Source organism: Sus scrofa, chromosome 15, assembly GCF_054392235.1.
Source record: "Sus scrofa isolate SSC_HxYL_T2T_F1_AM1 chromosome 15, Sscrofa_HxYL_maternal_Yorkshire_Landrace_v2.0, whole genome shotgun sequence".
NCBI classification, from domain to species: Eukaryota; Metazoa; Chordata; class Mammalia; order Artiodactyla; family Suidae; genus Sus; species Sus scrofa.
Genome location: NC_139397.1, coordinates 88,808,473 through 88,830,335, shown reverse-complemented (window position 1 = coordinate 88,830,335; position 21,863 = coordinate 88,808,473). Strand labels below are relative to the sequence as shown.

The following is a 21,863-nucleotide window of genomic DNA, read 5'->3' as shown; positions in this document are numbered from 1 at the left end:
TCCGAGCCGCGTCTGCAACCTACACCACAGCTCACGGCAACGCCGGATCATTAACCCACTGAGCAAGGGCAGGGACCGAACCCGCAACCTCATGGTTCCTAGTCGGATTCGTTAACCACTGCGCCACGACGGGAACTCCACCTGTGTCTTTTTGAATTATGGTTTTCTTTGGATGGATGCCCCAGAGTGGGATGGTAGGATTGTATAGTAGCTCAATTTCCAGTTTTTTAGGGACTGTCATATTGTTCTCCAATTGGCTGTACCAATTTCTAAGAGTGTCTCTAGCTAATTGTGTCTTAGAAACTGAACTAAGTAACATGATTCAAGCAGCATCATTGACTCAGAACTCACTTTTTATTAGTTCAGTACAGGACGTCTTCATTGGGTGATCATCACTGGAATCCTGCTTTGCTATACAGATGGGCATAGGTCTTCCCTTCCTTAGGGTTTCCTAAGTTTACTTTGAGAATATCTTACTATGTGCTTATGCAAATGGCTCAGACCTATTAATTAGATAGTAGCATATCTTTTTGGCAAACATATTTTCCTTATATACAGGAGCTAGTAGCTAGTACATGACATGATGTCAGTTGGTCATCAGGCATCCCTGTCAGCATTTTTCAGTAGGATTTGAAAAGCTTAGACACTTCACTGTATCTGGACTCCTTAGATTTCCCAGTGGCATATATCTTTTCCCGTACTGGTTTATAATTAAGGAAGCACATGGAGAGGCTTCTTGTTTCTGAGAAAGGATACATGAATTTGAATGGAAACACTCCCAGCTAACTGTAAGAATCACCAGCCCCACTTGGTATTACACAGCTTCTGAGGCCAACTTTTTTCTTTTTGTTTTTTCAAGGCTGCCATTTCAGCATTTTGAGCTCTGTTCAGAGTCCTCCCAGTGATGGTTTCAGTGTCCTTTCAATGTTTGGTTAAAGTAGCCCCCTGATTTGTCAACTACCCCAAATTACTTTTTGTAAGCAAAGAAAAAACTATTTTTTTTATTTAATATAAGGGGAATTAAAATTGGGTATGTAAATATTCAAAATATATATATTTGTATGTATATATGAGTGTGTGTGAGTGTATATATATATGTGTGTGTATATATATGTGTGTGTGTGTGTGTGTGTATATATATATATGCCTATTATGTACACTGTTTTAGTAAGCGTTGGAGATACATTAGCGAGAAAAACAATAAAATCCCTGTCCTCATGGTGCTTCCATTCCAATGGGAGCAGATAAATGATATTCAGTAGCCTTTATTACTTAAGGAAGTTATATGGTTTGTTACAATGGAATAGGAGTAAGGAAAAAAAAGCAGAATAGGGTAGATAGAGGGTGCGGCAGTCTGGTAGGGGTTTATAACGTGGGTTGGTCTGGATAGGCCTTATTTAGAGGGACATAGTAAAGACTTGTAAAAGATATGAGAGAATTAAATAGAAATCATCTGAAGGACTACTTTTACCTCTGTGACGGTTTCCTCTTTCCAGAGGTTATCAGTTTGCAGTGTTTTCTTTTTCTTTTTTCTTTTTTGTCTTTTGTCTTTTTAGGGCCACTCCCGCGGCATATGGAAGTTCCCAGGCTAGGTGTTTATTTGGAGCTGTAGCCTCCAGCCTACAGCACAGGCACAGCAACGCCAGATCTGAGCCATGTCTGCAACCTACACCACAGCTCACAGCAACACCGGATCCTTAACCCACTGAGCAAGGCCAGGGATCAAACCTGCAACCTCATGGTTCCTAGTCAGATTCATTTCCGCTGTACCACGACAGGAACTCCAGTTTGCAGTGTTTTCTTCCAGACATTTTCCTCTCATTCACATACAGATATATCTGTAAAGAAATCTAGCATATCATTTAATAAAAACTGGGATTATAAAAATTTTTTTTATAAAAAATTTTTTTATAATTTTTTTATAATTTTTTATAACAATTTTTTTGCATCTTAGAAATTTTTCCACATTAGTTGCCGTAGATCTGCCTCTTTAATTGCTGAGTAGTATTACCTATCAAAATGGTTTATTTAACTATTTCCCTTGCTACTACAAACTATTCCATTAACATTGTTTTGCATATACATTTTGAGTGGCACATATGCAAATCGAGTATAGGTACCTAGAATTGGGATTGTCTGACAGAATCTGCTGGCTTTGAATTTTTATAGCTGCTTTCAAAAGTTGTATCATGTTAAATATTTTACCATTTTATTTGACAATTGTACCTCGGTAAAGCCGGGGTGGGGGAGCTGTACCAGTGTATACAGCCTCAAACAATGAACCTTATACTTTTAAACATCTTTGAGAAGGAAAATGCTTATCTGTGCCAAATGGCACATTGAAATGCCAGAGTGTTTACATGTTAAAAAGCTTTTCAGTAATGCTCGTCATTTAAATTGCAGTGGAGTTACTTACTTGACTGTAAGTCACCAGGAGACTGGGATAGTATTTTATTTATGAGTGTGTTCCCTTAGCATCTAGTAGATGTTGTATACATGTTTGTTGGTGTCATGGGTACCCAGGCACTGAAAGTCTGACCCTAACTACACAAGTACCTGAAGAAGTAAATCATATTTATAAGTAGGTGAGAAGTGGGGAGAGGTGGGGAGATGAGAGAATGTTATATAATTGAGCTGAAGTTCAGAAGTGGTAGCCTTGGCAGTTCCACATTTAGACAAAGTGAGATGTTGCAATAAAGGAAACATTTTAGAAATGCTTAATTTGTGAGGGGCTGTTTGGCTTCCTGGAAGGAATAGAGCAGAATATCCATGTATTAGAGCACTAGTCAGATATGATGGAGAAGGCCAGGGTAGGGTAACTGCCTGAGGGACGTTGAGTAGATGTGCCTGGTACTGGGCCGTATTTGGAGATGGGAAACTCTGGTATAAACTGTAAATTTGCAAGATTATACTATCTATGTTGAGATTCATAGCCAAACTCAGTGAGAAATTGGTCCTAGTGTGCTCCTAACCTGGTATTTTAGAAATAGCTTTAGAAAGTATTAGTCACTTTCAAGTAAGTATTAATTTGTAAAAAGTAGATAATTCATGCTAATTTCATTTACTATCTTATTCCACTTGGATGGTAGGAGCCAGTACAAACTACAAAGTAATAATATACCAATAATATTAATAATGAGATTAGTTAAATTGGACAGATATTTAATCTGAAACTGATTTCTAGAGCTGCTTTAGGAACTGTGGCTTTGTGGAAATTATGCAAAAGCACAGAAGAGGGCCTACTCTCCAGAAGCTGCTCATGTCTTTTGGGGTAGAGCTTAGGGGTGGTATTTGCAAGGTCTGGCTTTCTTAGGAAGGGTTTCCCAATTGATAAAGCATCTTAACTTTTATATAAAACCTCTCAGGAATTCCTGTCGTGGCTCAGTGGTTTAAGAATCCGACTAGTATCCCTGAGGATACTGGCTCAATCTCTGGCCCCGCTCAGTGAGTTAAGGATCCGGCCTTGCAGTGAGCTGCAGTGTAGGCCACAGATGCTGTTTGGATCGGGCGTGGCTGTGGCTGAGGAATAGGCCGGTGGCTACAGCTAGCCTGAGAACTTCCATATGCAGCAGGTACAGCCCTTAAAAACAAACAAACAAAAAAACCCCTCAACTTCATCATTGATTTTTTTTTTTAATTTTTGCGATTTTATTTTATTTTATTTTCATTTTTGTGGTTTAACCTCTTTTTAGCAGTGATTTTGGAATCTGTTTTTGTAAGACTCTGAAATAAGCAGTATATGTCATCGTTTTTTAAATCAATTTTTAATACCTTAATTTTTTTAATAAAAAAGTAAAATTGATTTTAAATTCACACTTTCTTTTGGTTTCATTTAAGTGAGGGGGACATTTTACAGCAGCCCCTCCACTAGGTGGCATGAAAACATGGTTCACCATATGGCTCCACATCAGAAAAACCGAAAGCTTTAAAAATGAGGGTCCCTAGACCCAGCAAATCAAATTACAGTTTGATGTCCATGGCAACTCTGAATTTTAAAAAGCTGCTCATGTCATTTCTGATATGTAGCTTTAATCAAGGACCACTGAGAGAAAAACAAAAAACAAAAAACAAAAAAAAACACATCTGCCACTCTGAATCCAAATTCTGAACTAGAATTCAGGAAGATTGTGTGCTCCAGATTCCTGAAGGTATGTTTTAAATATCTGCCCATCAGAAGTCTCAAAAAAAAAAAAAAAGAAAGAAAAAAATCTAAAACAATGAAGACATTTCAGAAATCCCTTGGAAAAACTGTCCTCTTAAAATTACATGTAATGATGCCAGGTGGAAAGCTTTGATGACAGAAGTCCTGCAGGGCCTACAACAGGTATATTGAAGACTTTTGTTACAGGCAGTAGGCTAGGTTAATTGTTTCCCAACTCTGATATTTTGTTCTGAGAAGACATCTGGTGTGGATTTAGGTTGAGTGAATTTTACCCGAGATTAGACTCAATGTGAAAGCTTAAATTCGTTGCTTATGTTACTCACTGCTATTGCTTGATGACTGTTAAAACTGACGTTAGCTTTTTAAAATTATTTATGATGACACTGTGTTTTCTAAGCGCCTGTCAGCTCTCCTCCATGTTAATTATATCCATGTGTAGTCGAAGGGGAAGGTTTAATTTCCTCCAAATTGATTGTACTCAGCCTTCGTCATCACGGACACCCTTAGCCTGATGCTTTTATGTCACTTTTTCTAAAAAGTGTTCTTATTGCAGGTGACTAGTGTTTGCGCTAGTTGTGGTAAACTCTCGAGATCTTCTGTGTTTCTGAAAATAAGCCTTTTGTTTTGGAATCATTTTAGATTTACAGAAAATTTGTAAAGATAGTACAGAGTTCCCATACACTCCTCAGCCATGTTCTTTCGTTGTTAATTTCTTTTGTGACCCTGTGATGTTGATCACAACCCCAAATCAGCAGTGCTCTCTTACTATCTGCTCAACCTCAGACTGTGTTTTTATTTCACTGGTTTGTCCACTGACATCCTTTTTCTGTTCCAGGATCCAGTCCAGAATAATACATTGCATTTAGCCACAGTATTTTTGTTTGTTTTAGATTTGGTTTGGTTTTTAAAAAAAAAATTTTTTTTGAATATTGAAGTGCAGTTGATTTAAACTTTTGTGTTCATTTGTGCTGTAAGCAAAGTGATTCAGTTATACAAAATTGTATTATTTTTCATGTTCTTTTCCATTATGGTTTATCACAGGATGTTGACCAAAGTTCCCTGTTCTATAATAGCGGGACCCTATTGTTCATCCATTCTGCATATAATAGTTGGCATCTGCTCATCCAGAAAATGAGAAGCTGAGGTGGAGCCCTGTGGAAAGTTGGAAAGCAAATGTTGTCCCTTTCCTCTCTCCATTTTAAGATCTTTTCCTCTTTGACCTAGTCCCTGAGGCCTAGCTCCAAGGGGCCATCTAACGTTAATCTATTACTTTTCTCTCCCCCTCCTATCCAAACACCCATTCTCCCAAGTGCCCTTCTCATAGCACACTGTTTAAAAGCCCCCCCCCCCCAAATTCGGTAGACAAATTTATATTATACTGCTAGTGAGTGATAGCTGCCTAATGTTTTAGCTTTCTTGTAAGGTTTTACGTTTTAAAATGTATACCCAAAAGGCATGCCCTAAACTGATAGAATGGGATTCATGATGGTGAAATTTGGCAGACGACACTTGGTTGACAGGGAAGATGTTTTGTGCAGGGAACCTCCCTCTCCACCACTCCGGAGCATCTCTGTGCATTTTCGGCACCAGTGAGAGCCAGAGGCTGGTTTCTTTGTTACATGCAGGGTTACCGCCTACACAGTGAGGCTTGAGGGTGTGTGTGGTGGTGTGTGTGTGGGGGGGGTTCCAGCCCCCTAGTCCAGTTAAATAGCTCTCCATTCCACTGATTGTCCAAGCATAAGAGAACAGGGCAGGAGATGGGGCCCCCTCAGGGAAAGGGAATTTATATTTGCTTCTCATGCCCCTCTGGTAAATGACATTAAGAATTTTCCAGATTGCCATGGTTCTTTGACTAAAGGTAGGAGATTCTGTAAGTGCTTATATGGCTTTTGGTTGTATTTCAGACTACAATGAAGAATGAACTTATTTACAAAACAGAAATAGACTCAGATATGGAAAACAAACTTAAGGTTGCCACAGGGGAAAGAGGGATAAATCAAGAATTTGGGATTAGCAGATACAAACTATTAGATATAAAATAGTTAAACAACAAGGCTCTACTATAGAGCACAGGGAACTACATTTGATATCCTGTGATAAACTGTACTGGAAAAAAAATATGTATATACTTTTAACTATATAACTGAACCACTTGGCTGTACACTGGGTAGCTAACACAACATTGTAAATCATCTATACTTCAATAAATTTTTTCTTTAATTTTTAAAAAAACATTAAAGATTATAGAAGCAGCCTGAAAGATTCTTTACAAGAAATAATTTAGGTTAGGCCAAGACTCTCTGGCTGGTCAATGAACACAATTTGTATGTTCTTCTAACATAGTCATTTCCCCCCAAAATTTTACTGTGAACATTTTTCAAAGTATGGCAGCATTAAAAGCATTTTATAGCAAATGTCCCCACAACAATCACCTGGATTCTGCTGTGACTATATTTGCATCTTATGCACAGCCGTCTATTCATTCATTGGTCCATCTTCATTTTTGGATGCATTTCAAAGTAAATTGCAGACATCAGTACATTTCTCCCTATTTCTTCATTCCAATCATAGTGGGTTTTTTTGCAGATGCACAGATTAAGAGTTTTATGTTCTTAAAAGACTCTTGCCTCAAATTTCTGATGACTTCTGATAATTTTAGAATTGATATTAAGTTTAGGAAATAATATATATATGTTTCATTCTTTGTCATTGCTGTTTCTCTTTTAGTTTGTCTTTCAAGTTTTGTTTCAACTTGAAAGGCAGAGTTGACAAAAGTAAGGCTTGAGACAAAAGTATTTCGGGTATCACATTAGGGTCAGGTTTCCAGCTTATAGAGAAAAATATACTGATCACTCCAGTTTTTCTTTTGGGGAAAATGTGTTTTTAAAATCCAGCTACCCTTATGTATTTTTGAATTCCAGGGCTGTAAATAAATTGTTCAAAGTCATGATTAAAGGGGGATGTTTTGCTAAATCTAACAGCCTTTCATTAGGGAGCCCTTGAGATGAAGTTGCAAGACAAGAAAAAATGGTCCCAAGGCATCTTTCTGTTATCAAGTTTAAAAATATCAAATAGTCTGTGCCCTTTCCTATTAGCTCGGTGGCTCTCTAAAAGCCTAAGGATCACCTGGGACACAGATCCTCTCCTGTCTCCATGAAATTCATCATAGGCTGGGTGGTTCTCAGGAATCCTTAACCTGTGTGCTAGGTGGTACCAATGCAGGTAGTCAAAGGACCACACTCTGGGAAATGGTGCTTAAAAATTACTTAAACGATTTAAGACTTTCGTCTCTGCTGAGACCTAATGTATCCACACTGACCTTAATGTCTCATTTTGGTTTCCCTAAGTGCTTATAATGATGATTCTCTTAACAGATCGCGGTGAATGCCAGTAGCATCCCAGAGCAGATTCAGTCCCTTTCTGTGCAGGACTCTCAGGTATGTTTCTCTGCCTGTCCTTTACTTTCAAGATGCTTTGAAGACAGATTTCTTTCTTTCTTTTCTTTTTTTTTTTTTCAACAAAACCCCGACATTTTAGAAAGATGGACAATATTGGGGTAGTGCTTCCACATCAGAGGCTTGTAAACTCTCTTTTTAATAGGTGTGGAGAAAAGAGCACTGTCGCTATTGACCATGATATTCAGGACGTCCAGTCTTTAAATGTTAGGTTCAAGAGCAAGAACTGATTACCAGACTGCTTCTGAAATTGCTGGTACTGTGTGAAATAAGAAAAAGAGAGAAATTACTCACCGTTTTGATAGATTTCAGCCACAAAATATTACAGTTAATTGATACTTTTCCTTTTTGCCACCAGTTGGATTTCTCTGTTTTCATAATTTTTTATCATTGAATTACCAAGGCCAATTTATCTTTGCATCTTACCTTGTAAGAATAATAGTCCAGTGACTGTGAAGTCGTATGAAAAGTTATGTGATAGAACACATGTGCCACAAGTTGTGTTGGGTGCTGATGAAGGATGCTGAGCAATCCAGGGCAGGGAATCTCGATGTAGAACCAGAGGGCAGGCCCCCATTCCAATTTTGCTGAATAATTAATAGGCAAGCCCTGGAGTTCCTGTCATGGCTCAGCAGTAATGAACCCAACTAGTATCCATGAGGAGGTGGGTTCGATCCCTGACCTTGCTCCGTGGGTTAAGGATCTGGCATTGGTATGAGCTGTGGTGTAGGTTGCAGATGCAGCTCGGATCTGGCATTGCTGTGACTGTTACGTAGGCCAGCAGCTGCAGTCCGATTCGCCCCCTAATCTGGGAACTTCCATATGCCATAACAAAAGATAACATAAACTTGCAACATCTTTCATGTTAAAAAAAGGGGGGGCAAGCCCTTTGGCTCTCAAAGTGGCTATAGCATCAAGTGTCACCAGCCTTGGGATCACATCTCCCCCATCCCAAATCTGCAGATTCTGTTTAAATTTATTTGTATTCTACCTGATTTGCATTTTATGAAACACTTGTATGCTGAGGAGACAGAGTGATGGGGTTTCATGGTTGCAGGACTAGCATTTAGTCCTTGGCCCTTATTTTATTGCTGAGGAAGCAAAGACTTGCAGAGGTGAAGTGGCTTGACCAAGGTTGCCCGTCTGTCTAGAGGCAGAGCCAGGATTCAGTGTAGGTCTGTTTACATTGTACCTGGCAGCTCTGTAAAACACCTTGAGATAAACCATAAGGGATTGTTGAATTAGATAAAAGCCAAGTTAAGAATAACAACACAAGAGTTCCCATTGTGGCTTAGTGGGTTAAGGACCTGTCATAGTCTCTGTGAGGATGCTGGTTCGATCCTTGGCCTTGCTCACTGGGTTAAGGATCTGATATTGCCACAAGATGTGGCTTGGATCTGTTGTTGCTATAGCTGTGGTGCAATTCAACCCCTAGCCCAGGAACTTCCACATGCTGCAGTTGCCGCCTTAAAAAGGGAAAAAAAGAGAGAATAACAACACAGAAGGCAAAGAGAATAAAGAAAGCAGAGGAAGGGATTGGGATGCCTAATATTGTATGCCATGATGTGGTTTAACTAATTTTCATATGTTATTTTGTTCTCCCAGGCAAGTGTTATCCCCATTTTGTAAATGAGAAAATAGGTTTGGAGAATGACCTGCATTTAGTTGTGTAACTGGTCAGTGGCAAAGCCAAGCCTTGGCCAGCATCCCTTATTTTTCTACTCCAACAGGGAGGTCTTGTGTCCAGGGATTCCTCAGATAGGGAGGGACTGTGCAAGAGAGGCATTCATGGTTGACGATCCATGTTCAAGGAAATAGGCTCTAGGTGAGAAGGCAAAAAAAGGCCCCCAGTGACCAAAGCTACTGGGTTCCTTCTTCCTCTGCATCCTGAGGTTTAAAGCATCCAACGTCCATGTGTCACCAAGGCCCAGGCAGTACAGTCCATGGCTCGGGTTACAAACTGCCCTTTTAATGGCTGAACCTTCTTTGCAGCTTATGCGAGTTGTTCATAGGGCTTATCTTATGACTGTGGCTTTCTGTATGAAACATTGGGATCCACAGTTATGAAGGACTCTTCTGAATCAAGGGCTGTGATGCATGATTTTATGCATTTGTTGCCTGGGTTTATAACAGTCTGCTGCTTTTGTTTTTAAAGGGCCTACCCAATGCCAGTGAAGACTACAGAGAAGCCTCCTGTGCCGTGAACCTCGTTTTAAGATTAAGGTAAATAGTATTGTTTTGCAATCACTTTTCCTCTAGTACAATATTCTATCTCCTTCACTAGCTTTTCATAATATTAGCATAAAATAAAATTAACTTCCTTGATTTCCCCAAATAGCCAGTGTGTGCTATATTCCCAGGACTAATTGCTCTCTTCTAATTGCTTCCTCAAGAAGAATTAACAAAGAAAAGCACCATATGAGTATATCTTCAGGCTCCGTGTGTACCCTTCATTAAGATTTGGGTTTTTGTTTTTTTTTTTCCTTTCCTTTCCTTTTCTTGGATTTTTTCTGTCTCTGTTTTTCTATTCTTTTTTTACAATGTAAGATCACAGTAAGAGATTTTTAATGAGTTTCTTTCACACTTCAGCAGTCAGCCTCTGACAGAAATAAACCATGCTTGTACGACAAGTTGCCTGTTCAGAACATTTTTCAGTGACAGGTTTGATCAGCCACTGTGGAGAAATGATAGATATATTTTGAAAGACCCCTCAGTCTTCTAGGAAATGGATACAAATACCGTGCCTGACAGTCAAGTCTTTGTAGCTAGGGAATGAAAGCTTTGTATTTCAAGGATTTTTTAAATCCAAAGTCCGCTTAATGTATATTCTTTGTTAAGAATTTAGTATCTCAAGACAAAAAAAAATTTGCTTGAATTACCTTAATTTACCAGGTCAATCAGAACAGCATCACATTTTTTAAAGGTGTTTGAAAGCAGGTTATAAATACGTCCTCTTTCGACAATTAAAAAATAAAACACATGGCTAATGGGCCTTTTTTCAGATGTATGGCTGTAAAACGTGGGTTCATTTTCAAGGTTAGTTTCCAGCCCTCTGATTTACCGTAATCTGTCAGGGTAGATTATCATCGCCATAATCACCCCTTCCTTCTGCCAATCATTTACCACCCCACAGTGCTTTTCCATATACTTACCATGGGAACCTCACAGCTCCCCTCAGTGTGATGTTCAGAACTGATTTCCAAGTCAAGGTGTGAAATTACCACAAGACTATTTTCCTTTATTTGAGAGTAGCCGTGATTGTGATTCACAATTAGTGTATTTAGCAATCTCCGAAGAATGAACTAGCCTGTTCCCTTTTTGTTTGACTTGGGAACCAGGTACTGCTTTTATTGTTCACTTGTCTGTTTCCTCAATCATTGCACCAGTATTTCTGAGAAACCGGCTCAGTGTCAGGGTAAGGTATTTGTCTTTGAGATGCAAAGGTGAGAGTACTGTCCAGTCCGCTGAGCATACATACAGTGTGGGGAGTGACCTTTAGAACATGGTCCTCCAGCCTCCTACTCAACATATGCAGAAGCCTTTTCTTTTGTGTCCTGCTGGATGTTTACCCAGCTCAGTGCATCCTTCAGTTCACCCTTTTTCCATGATCACTCTGGTGATACCGAATAGTTTTCATCCTATGTCTTCCTGAAGATTCAACCAACCCTCCTGTTGTGGGCTCAAATTCTGACCCTTAGAGCAAATATCAGACTCCCTGGAGAAATGTCTTTTGAAGAGTGTGTTAACATGCTTTTTTTTTTTTTTTGTCTTTTTGCCTTATCTAGGGCCGCTCCCATGGCATATGGTGGTTCCCAGGCTAGGGGTCGAATCGGAGCTGTAGCCACCCACCTACACCACAACCACAGCAACACGGGATCCAAGCCACATCTTCGACTTGCACCACAGCTCACAGCAACGCTGGATCCTTAACCCACTGAGCAAGGCCAGGGATTAAACCTGCAACCTCATGGTTCCTAGTCGGATTCGTTAACCACTGTGCCACGATGGGAACTCCCATGATGCATGTTTTTTGAGCATTGCTTCCAAATACTGTTTTGCTCTAGGTTCTAGGACCATGTAAAACAACTGCCTTCCCTCACTTTGCTGAGGGCATTTGTTGCCAAAAGGGTTTTCACTCTTTTCCTTTCCTGGGCAGAACAGTGGAAGTAACTTTAGCCTTGCTCCTCACAATGTAGTTCTCCATCCCCCCCTCCCAAGTCTCCTTATTTACCCTTAATGTATCCATCTATCATATACACCTACACACACACACACACACCCCTACACACACATACACCCTTTTTAGGAAATCACAGGAACATTAATTAACATTAAAGAATCTAAGAAGTTCTGCAGGAAAGGAATTAGTTTAAGACCTATTTTATCTAAGAACTCTCTTTGTGCTATCACTTTCTAGTTTAACATTGTCCGTTTTACGTGTATGATCCATATTTAAGTGTAGGAATCTGGATATGATCTGAGCAGGCTGGAGTACAGTAGGAAGAGCATGGTGATTTTTGTTCTTTTGTTTTTGTTTTTAATTCACGCTGTCTGTTTTTCCTAAGTTAGCCCATTTTCGTTGCACCTAAAGGCCACCCCCACTCCAGACAGTTCACAACTCGACTTTGCCTTTTTCAGGGGCAGCCAGCCAGTGACCACACACCTCCCCTCCAAGATTCAGGCCCTCTGTTAAAGATTTTTCACCTAATTAAACCATTCTCATCTAGACTCATCTCCCTTTTGATTAAGTCCAGATGAATTGATTTGGAACATGAATTACACCAGCAAAATCTCTTGTCCTTTGTCATATAACATACCTTAATCCCAGGAGTGACAACCCATCACATTTAAAGTTCCCTGTCACACTAGAGGAGACACTCATACGGGGCATGTACATCAAGGGGCAGGAAGGTCAGAGTCATCATAGAATTCTACCTGCCATACATGGGCACTCTAAATAAAGGGATATTTGTGCAGACCCCTGACAGAAATGCGGAATCAAGCCATGAAGTTGCTTGGCGGAAGAGCATTCTAGGCAGAGCAAATGGTGATTGTGTTGCACAAACTGTGGCAGCAGAGAGACAAGTGGCACTGCCAGGTTTATTCAGCACCAGTGTGGGCTCAGAGCTGTTTTCTCCAGAGTCTGAGTACCATGTCTTTGTCCTGGGTAGCTTTTTACAACACGGATTTCTAGGCCTTAGGGTTTTGCCTTGCAAGCAGTCTTGGCCCTCCACCTTCCTGGAGCAGACAAGGAGTTCCTGCCTAAGAAGCTGAGCAAACAAGATTACAAAAGCAAAACTGACAAGCAATGCTTGGAGCACATTTTGCAGGGTTGCTAGCAAAGACTTTAAGACATATAGTTGCTACAAGGTTACAAGAAGGGTGGTATGTGGCAAGCAAAGCTGCTGTGAGGCAGGTAGCTGCTTCCTTGGGTGCGGGGGTTGTTTTTCTAGTTAAAACTCTTAACTTCAATTGCAAAGATTCTGAGCAGGAAGCTCATCGTAGCAGTTACAGAAACAGCCAGGGAACCATTGTGGCCAGAGTGGCAGGGGATGAGTCCAAGGATTAGCAGGGGCTGAATCATGTACGGCCGTCTAGCCTGGGGTAAAGACTTTGGGTTTCACTCTTTGCAGGTAGGAAACCACGGAAGGTTTGTTAGCAGAAAATTACATGACCTGAGTTAAGTTTTTAAATAATCACTGTGATTGCTTTACAGAGACTAGACCATATAAAGATTGTTCAGGGTGAAAGTGGAGAGCCTGTTGGCAGTCTGTTATCACAGTGCAGAGAATGATGATGTGACCTGGACCAGGGCCGGGAGTAATTGACATGACAGCAATTATTGGATTCCAGATGGAAGAGAGACAACTTGAAAAATCACTCAAGGTGTGGGCCTGAAAATACGGACAGGTGGAGTTGCTATCTCCTGAGATGGGGAAGGGAGCTGGAGTTAGCAGGTTTGTACAGAAGCAAGAATTCAGTTTTAGACATGTTAAGTTTGAGTTGCCTAGTGGATATCTATGTAATTGTGTCAAGTAGACATTTGGGTACATGGGTCTGGATTTCAAAGGAGGTACATTTCTGGGCTAGAGAGATGAATTTGAGAACTGTTGGCGCATGCAGTTTTTAAAGCTATGAAATTGTATGAGCTCACCTAGGGAGTGATTGATGGTCAAGAAGAGAAGTGGTCTGTTTCACGCTCAGGAGAAGCCGTCAACAGAGGTGAGGAAAGGCTGGTGAGGTAGAGGAGAGAATGGTGGTCCCTTAAGCCAAAGAGAGGCGGTGTCGCAAGAACAGAGTGAAAAGCTGCATCAGTTGTTACAGATCAAGTGCCTGGGAACTAAGAATTCACCACTGTATTTGGCAATAGGCAGCACATTCTGAACCTTGGCAAGAGTTATTTCAGTGGACTGGCGGGGACAAAAGCCTGATAGAACTGGGTTCAGAACAGCTTGGTGAGAGGGAACCTGATACAATAAAGCTAGATGATTTGTTAGTGTGGACAACCCTTGCCAGAGATTTGCTATACAGGGGAGCAAATAGATGGGGTGGCGGTTTAATGGAATATGGCATGAAGATAAATCTTTTAAAAAATTATTTAATGAAAATAATCCAACAGAGAAGAAAAATGACATGAGAAAGGGGACAGTGGCAGCTGATGTCCTCAGATGTGGGGGGGAGAGGGGTAGTGCCCAGCCATCCATGTCCTTGTCAGCCTTAGACAGGAGAGTGGGTTAGAGCCCCCCCCCCCCCCACCGTGATGAGAGGGCAGGCAGAGGTGTAAGGAGGTTGATGGACTTGAGTTTGGGCTTGTGGAAGCCTTCTTCTGTTAAGTCTGTTCTCTCAGCAAGATAAGGAGTGTCCTCACTTGAGAGTGAGGAAGGAAAAGATGGAAGGTTGGAAAAAAAGAGAGGATCAGGTGGGAGAGCTAGAGAGGAAACTCCTTGGGGGAATATGGTAGAATGGCTTTGAGCTTAGTGATTGTGAATTTAAGGCGGAGTCAGTAGCTTGGTCTCTGAAATGGACATTATCCTTATGACCCAGAATATAAACGTGCATGTGAGTGTGGTTATCATCAAAATGGAAACAGTGCATTTAAAAGACATTCCCAGAGGATTCTATGAGCACACCTCACAAACTCCAGTTTTAGAATCTCTGCTTCCATCACAAGCAAATCTGGGTCCTAGAGTTGCCCTTGGTAGTCTCCTGCTCTTTTCTGGAACCACCAGCATCCCTTATAGGTCACACCTCCTTCTCTTAGAACCTTCATGCTCTTCGAGTATCAAAAAATGTGCTGGAGTTCCCGTCGTGGCGCAGTGGTTAACGAATCCGACTAGGAACCATGAGGTCGCGGGTTCGGTCCCTGCCCTTGCTCAGTGGGTTAATGATCTGGCGTTGCCGTGAGCTGTGGTGTAGGTTGCAGACGCGGCTCGGATCCCGCGTTGCTGTGGCTCTGGCGTAGGCCGGTGGCTACAGCTCCGATTCAACCCCTAGCCTGGGAACCTCCATATGCCGCGGGAGCGGCCCAAGAAATAGCAACAACAACAACAACAACAACAACAACCACAACAAAAGACAAAAAAAGACAAAAAAAAAAAAAAAATGTGCTGTTTAGTGTTGGTCCCTGCCATACAATGTTTTCATACTTCAGTCCCTGTTTGAAATTTATTCTGGGTCACTTGGACCACCTCTGGGCCTTTACGAGTTAACTCCTGACCAACCTGTGGGAGGGGAAGCTGGAAGGTGGTTCTGTCCAGTGCGGATCAAATTTTAGAAAATCCATGTGCCCTTTTGTACCCTTATCATTCCTTTGCATCTCCACATCAAGATTCTGATCTATGTGTATGGTACATAGATAAACACACGCATTTATATGCACTCACAAACACATGCCTATCTATTTATGCACACACACAAATATACCCTCATTCTTCCCTTGCCCATCACTGGTCTAGACATCATGTGGCTGTCAGGTATTAGGAAACAGGGTGCCTGCCTTTCTCATCTCCTGAGGCCATCTGGGCGTGACGTATATGTGTATTGTGCTCCACAGGCTAGTGGGTAGACATTAGTACAGGCCAGCCTTTCATTGTCCTTAACTAAAGCTATCTGGGTGGCTGCCTTCTCCACCTCTTGGAAAGGTCACTTGACATACGCTTTATAGATCTACCTGCTAGGAATATGGCTTCATTCCCTAAGCTGAAGTGTAAACCTCACCGTCGTCCTGTGAGTAGGAAACGGGGAGATTTTATTTTTTAAACTGTCAGTTTCTCAAGAAAACACAAGTACAGTTTGGCTACAAGTAGTGTATTTATTTCTCTCTTACTTATCTTTGGTGATCATAAGCCAAAGACTGAGGAGGCAAAGCTCAGTTCCTTCTTTGAAAAAACATAATTGTTTTTTTAACTTGTTTTTAAATCTGACCTGTTTTATGTAAGGTTGGGGAAAAAGGATTAGACCTTAGAGCTCCTGAATTAAATGCCTGAAATTGTTAAAATGTAGGTGTTTCTTTTTCCATATATGTACTTTTCTGCAGATGTTCTCTGGTCCATTGTGTGCATGGTGATCTCATCAAAAAATTGAGTATTGAAAAGTCAGGTACAAGACAGGAAAGTCCTCTGAAATACATCTCAGGAGAAACATGCAAAGTGGGCCACTTCATAATTTATACACTGTCTGTAGATGTTATCACAATTCCTGGTTTGAGTTAGACAGTGGCACAAATATTTTGTCATTAGTGTATTTTTCATAAAATAGAATAGTCATGTATTCGACATAAAACATATGTTTTTCATAGTCAGGCTCAGTGATTTGGAAAAATGATAAACTTATCAGTTAAATTGTTAATTCCTTTTTATTGGATGCTGTTCATGCTTTGACAGCTCAGCCCTGTGGATTGCAGTTAGTTTTGCTGAAGGCAACTGTGACGGTTGTCACACGGATGCACTTTTATCTGTTCCATCAGTTTGCTCATAATGAATTTACTTGCTTATTATGTAGCACTATCATTAGACTTTGATGAGCCAGTTAAACCCCCTAGACAAACCCAGTAGCTTTCCTGCTTATAGGGAAAAATGATCTCTAAAATAGGATATCTACTTTAACAGAAATCCTTTAGCATGACAACATTGTCTAAGTTGACTTACTATTTTAGTTTATCTATTGAAAGATGAACTCAGGTACCGATAAAGTATAGACTTAGTTATAATTTCATAAAGAAATCTGTAGCTGTTAAAAAACAATGTTGTTCACCATTTTAGCATCAGTATGTCTGGATTCTAATTCCATGTTATCATCATTCAGGAGGGATCAGAATTCTTAAATGATTCTCTAGCCTGTAAAATCGGGTTAATTGCATAATTCTTACTAGTCAAGTGGTTGGGAGGCTTGATTAATTTTCCTCCAAAAGGTTAACTAGTGTAGGCATAGTGTCCAATTGTGGCAGTGCTTTTTAGTACATGCTCTTTTTTTTTTTCCTCTCAACAAACCACTTATTTATGGCTTGCTTTGTGCAAGGCTTTGTTGAAAATCCGAAGATGAATATGACAGGGTTTCTGCACTCAAAGAGCTTACCATGTAGGCGGATAGATCAGGCCCTGCGCAAATGACTCTAACACAAGAGAAAAGTGATAAATGCAATAAGAAGACAGATGAAAAGAAGAGCTATGGGTAGTTAAAGGAAGGTGAGAGCCTTTTTGTCTGAGTGTTACCTTTGGGTTACTTGTTCCCATAGTAACCAGTGTTTATTTTTTTTTTCAATATCCACGTTTTGAGAAGAGTACTGGTGAGATTGAATCCAGGTTCAGTGTCAGGCTGTGGTCTTTGGTTAAGGACCTTATCAGATTTAAATTATTTCTGACAAGACTATGTTTTTTCAGTAGAGTGGTATGTATTATTATGGAGGCACCAAGTTATTAGAAATACTGTTCTTTAATATGAAAAATATTTAGCATTTTATCTAACATTTTGGTATGTTCTCCTCTCGTAATTAACTTTCCTCTGAGAATTAGAGCCACTCTTGCACATCTTAGCACATCTTAGCTGTATCGTAAACGAGGTCCTTCTGAAAGATGAAGTTTCTAGTATCGACCAGGCTCCACGATGAGCACTGTGTGTCCTTTGTTGTGTTCAATCATCACAAAACCTCCACAACATTGGTACTGTTGTTGCTGACATTTCACAGGTGAGAGATTAAGTGTAAAGTCACAGGGTTAGTTGTCCAGTACCTTACAGCTCAGATGAAGCAGGAGCAGGACTTGAGCCAGTGTCCCTTGAACACCTAGTCCTTGCTCTTCTCCACTTGACCCTGCGTCTATGCTCTTTTTGGTTCTATTTTGAATGCCGTTAGACCCTTGTGTGCTTTTCAGGATTGTTACATGTACCTGTCTTCTCATTGACATTTTACCTGAGTATTCTTCTAACGTTGTTTCCTGATAAACTCATCATTAAATATTGTGACAAGGGAGTTCCTGTCATGGCTCAGCAGAAACTAAATTGACTAGGAACCATGAGGTTGTGGGTTCGATCCCTGGCCTCACTCAGTGGGTTAAAGATCCTGCATTGTTGTGGCTGTGGCATAGGCTAGCAGCTGTTGCTCCGATTCAGCCCCTAGACTGGGAACCTCCATGTGCTACGGGTGCGGCCCTAGAAAAAGTTGTGACAGGAATACCTGAGACTATTTTGCAGGAGACACTAAAGATGATGATGAAAAGAGCAGTCTGCATCTGTTGCATCTTACAGTTTTAAAAGCACCATTCACATCACTTGCTTGATTTAAATTCTTTCTTTCATCTGATGTTTGCTACTCACAGGTGAAAATGAAAGATCAGAGATGTTAAGAAGCTTTCCTACAGTCACGGAGCTAGTACATTTAGACTGGAGACTGTGCCTTCTAGTGTTAATCCAGTGTTATTGATGGTCTGGTATAGGGGGTGGTGCAGGGTGTAGGTCTTTTGTATATACAAACTCCTTCTACTGGTAAATTTGCTAAGAAAAGGAAGATTTGTGTTGAGAAAAATTTGGTAATGTAAGGAAAGCAAAATAGAAGAATGAAAAACCATTCATAATGAGATAATGCCATTTATTTTTTCTGGCAATGGAGCAAGAAGATGTTTGTGAGTACAAATACCTTCTAGCAATAGGGAATGTATTGAATTCTTTATTTTCAAGCAATGTATGGTCATCTTAGAAATTGAGTAAGTCAAAGTAGATTAAAAGAAAACAAGATATAAAATCTTACATAATCCTCTTACCTAAAATTACATCATTATTAGCCTCTTGATAAATATTTTTCTACTCTTTTCTAGACCTGTGTTAAATTTTTTTTTTCCTTTCTGTTTTTGGCTGCTCCTGTAGCATGTGGAAATTCCTGGGTTAGGGATTGAACCAGAGTCACAGCAGTAGTGACAGTCCCAGATCCTTAACCTACTGCACCACAAGGGAACTCCTATACTTGTGTTAATTTATATATTTTTTTTAATATCATTGTGTAAATATTTCATATAGCACAGTGTTTTATAATCTGTTTGGTAGTGTCTTTGATGTCCTTTTATATCTACGAGTATAAATCTACACAGTTCTTTGAAGTGGCTGCCTTATATTTTGGCTGAATGTGCCAAAACATATTCCTTGAGAAGTATTATTTGATATTTATGAAGTTCCCAGCTTTTCAGTGTGGCAGTATATAATAGCTTACATGTGCAAAAATGATGTGTAAAAACTGCCCAGTAGAAAAATCTCCTGTAGCACTGGATTATGACCTTGCTGAAATGCTCTCAGACTTTGAGAAACGTGGAGATGTGTCACTGAGTAAGCCCACTGTCAAAGCACATGGGGATTGTAGGAGCTCGTTGTGGCTCTTGGATCAGCAGAAGACTTCAGTCTCTGTAGCAGCTGACACTGCTTCCTTACTCTTTCTTAGGGCTGAGTTCTTAGAGCAGATTTTAATCAAGGCACTGCACTGAGAAGCCAGGAAAAGGAAGTGATTCCTAAGCATAACATGCCTCCAATGGTAGAACACAAACATGGGGTTTCCTTTTGCAGCTGTTCTTTTGGGGTCTTCCCCCTTGTGCATATCCTTTAAGAAACCTTCTCTTGGCTGCTGTGAGCAGGCTGGGGTTAGAGGAAGTTACATGAGTGGGACGTAACTGTTGGGGGGACAAGAGATTTCCTTTTTTCTCCCAGAGCCTCTCACAATACCTAGCATGTCATAGACTCGTTTTTTTTTTTTTTTTTTTAATTTTATTGTACTTGATGTACAATGTTCTGTCAATTTCTGCTCTACAGCAAAACGATCCAATTACACATTTATATACATTCTTTTTCTCACATTATCCTCCATCATGTTCCATCCCAAGTGCTTAGATAGGGTTCCCTGTGCTATGGAGCAGCATGTCACAGACTATTAATACATGTGTGTTACACAAGTGCCAGCTGAATGATTATTAATTAAAGGCATTTTTCACAAACTTTTAATATCAAGATGTCTCCCAAGATTGTATGTATTATTTATTTTTTGCAGCTGAAGATGTTATAGTAGAACAATAGTTTTTGATGTCAGTGGAAGTGTGTACAAAAATACTTCTCTACTAGATTCCTCTACAGAAATTCCCAAGCAAGGTAATACTTTGTGTATAATCTCATTTTATTTTTTAAAATACATATGGACTCCGTGCTGTAAGAATTGTGAGATGGCTTCTGTGGCAGAGGTATAAAAAAAATCCTGCTGAACAAGGATCCTCACAGCAGTGTCCCTGCCCTTCCAATATGTCCAGCTTGGTTTACTTCCTCTAGGCTTGTCACCAGGATCCCTTGGCCGTACCTGCCTCTGGGTCTCAGGACCAGGTCTCAACATGCAAGTTTTGATATGTCAGTGTGATAGGCCCCTCCCTTTAGATCCCTCTCTGATGGAAGATTCCATAGGAAAAAGTGTTCCTGACCCCTGCAGGCAGCTTATAGGAGGCAGCAGGTGTGCCTCTGATGCTCTCCCACGACAGCAGCTCTGATGCAGAATGTTTGCAGGGGAGTCCTCATCTAATCGCAGAAGGGCAGTGAATTGTGCAGTGTCACTTGACCAGTCGTCGTCAGGGCCAGGAATAGAACCCCAAAATCAACCTGTAGAGGGGTAACCTCCTTGCCAACCTCTCTCTCATTGTAAGCTCTACAGTGCTCTGACCAGCAGTCAGTCTTACTTGCCGGACCAATTGTTTGGCTGCATTTCTGAGACATCACATCTTCCCTGAACTCTTGCTTCTTTCTTGTACACTTTTTAAATGTCATTGCACTGAGAGGCCAGAAGAGAAAATGCCTTAAAAATAAAGAGTGGACATCTCAGGTTTTGGTGGCATTTAAGTCGATGTTAATTATGTGCCACCTTGCCTGGTAATAGCCCAGAATTTTAGCAAACGCCTGAGAATGTTAAATTATCCTTTCTGTCCCTGTGCAAAGGCTGTCTGTCTTATCCTTTTTTATATTCCACCTTTCCTAGCTGCTTATGAGGTAACCTGCTGCTTTTAGCCTTCTAGAAATTTTCTCCAGTTTTATCAGGGAAGGTTGTCTCTTAGGACTCATCCTCTTGATCAGAGCGGAATAATTCTGAGGTCTGTTTGCAAAGTTATTTCAGTTCTCAGTTACCACATCCCTGGAGATAATGAGTGGTAAGATTTCTTTCTTGAAATGTTGGAGTCTTGGAAAGGTAACAAGCATATTTCAGTTTGGAAGCTTTCTTTGCATTAACTTTTCTTTCCCTGTTGAAACCAGACTCTCTGGAAGATACTTTCAACTTTATTTTGCAATTCCCAGAGTGCTGGAAAACTTGGGCCTCCTTGGTAAAATTCACAGAGTTCTTAACTGGTGGTATAGTTGGAAATTTCTGCTGCGCAGTGAATTTCATTGGTTGGTCTTTGTATTTTCTATCACTGCTGAAATAAATTACTGCAAACCTAGAGACTTAAAACAGCACACATTGATTATCTTAATAGTTCTGTAAGTCAGAAGTCTACATGGGTCTCATTGAGTTAAATCAAGATGTCAGAAGGGCTGAGTCCTTTCAGGAGCATCTAGAGAGGAATCTGTTTCCTTAATTTTTTTTTTTAAAGACTTCATTTTTTTTTTTTTTAGAGCAGTTTTAGGTTCAGAACAAAATTAAGAGGAAGGGAGGGAGGTTTCCCATTTACCCGTTCCCCACACATGCATAGATAGATGCTTTCACTATCTACACCCTCAACAGTGTGATAACATTTGTTACA

General features: G+C 40.3%; 1 protein-coding gene across 2 annotated transcripts in view; it reads left to right on the top strand.

Annotated features, from left to right (window-relative positions):
- Positions 1 to 21,863, top strand: part of STK39 (serine/threonine kinase 39) — a 310,330-nt gene that overhangs the window by 185,686 nt on the left and 102,781 nt on the right. For both annotated transcript variants that reach the window (XR_014829495.1, XM_003133454.7), the window contains exons 13-14: positions 7,537 to 7,599; positions 9,773 to 9,840. Coding sequence is in view for 1 of the 2 variants with exons in the window: in XM_003133454.7 (XP_003133502.3) it covers positions 7,537 to 7,599; positions 9,773 to 9,840 (131 nt within the window). In the remaining variant the exon portion in view is untranslated. The remainder of the gene's footprint in view (positions 1 to 7,536; positions 7,600 to 9,772; positions 9,841 to 21,863) is intronic.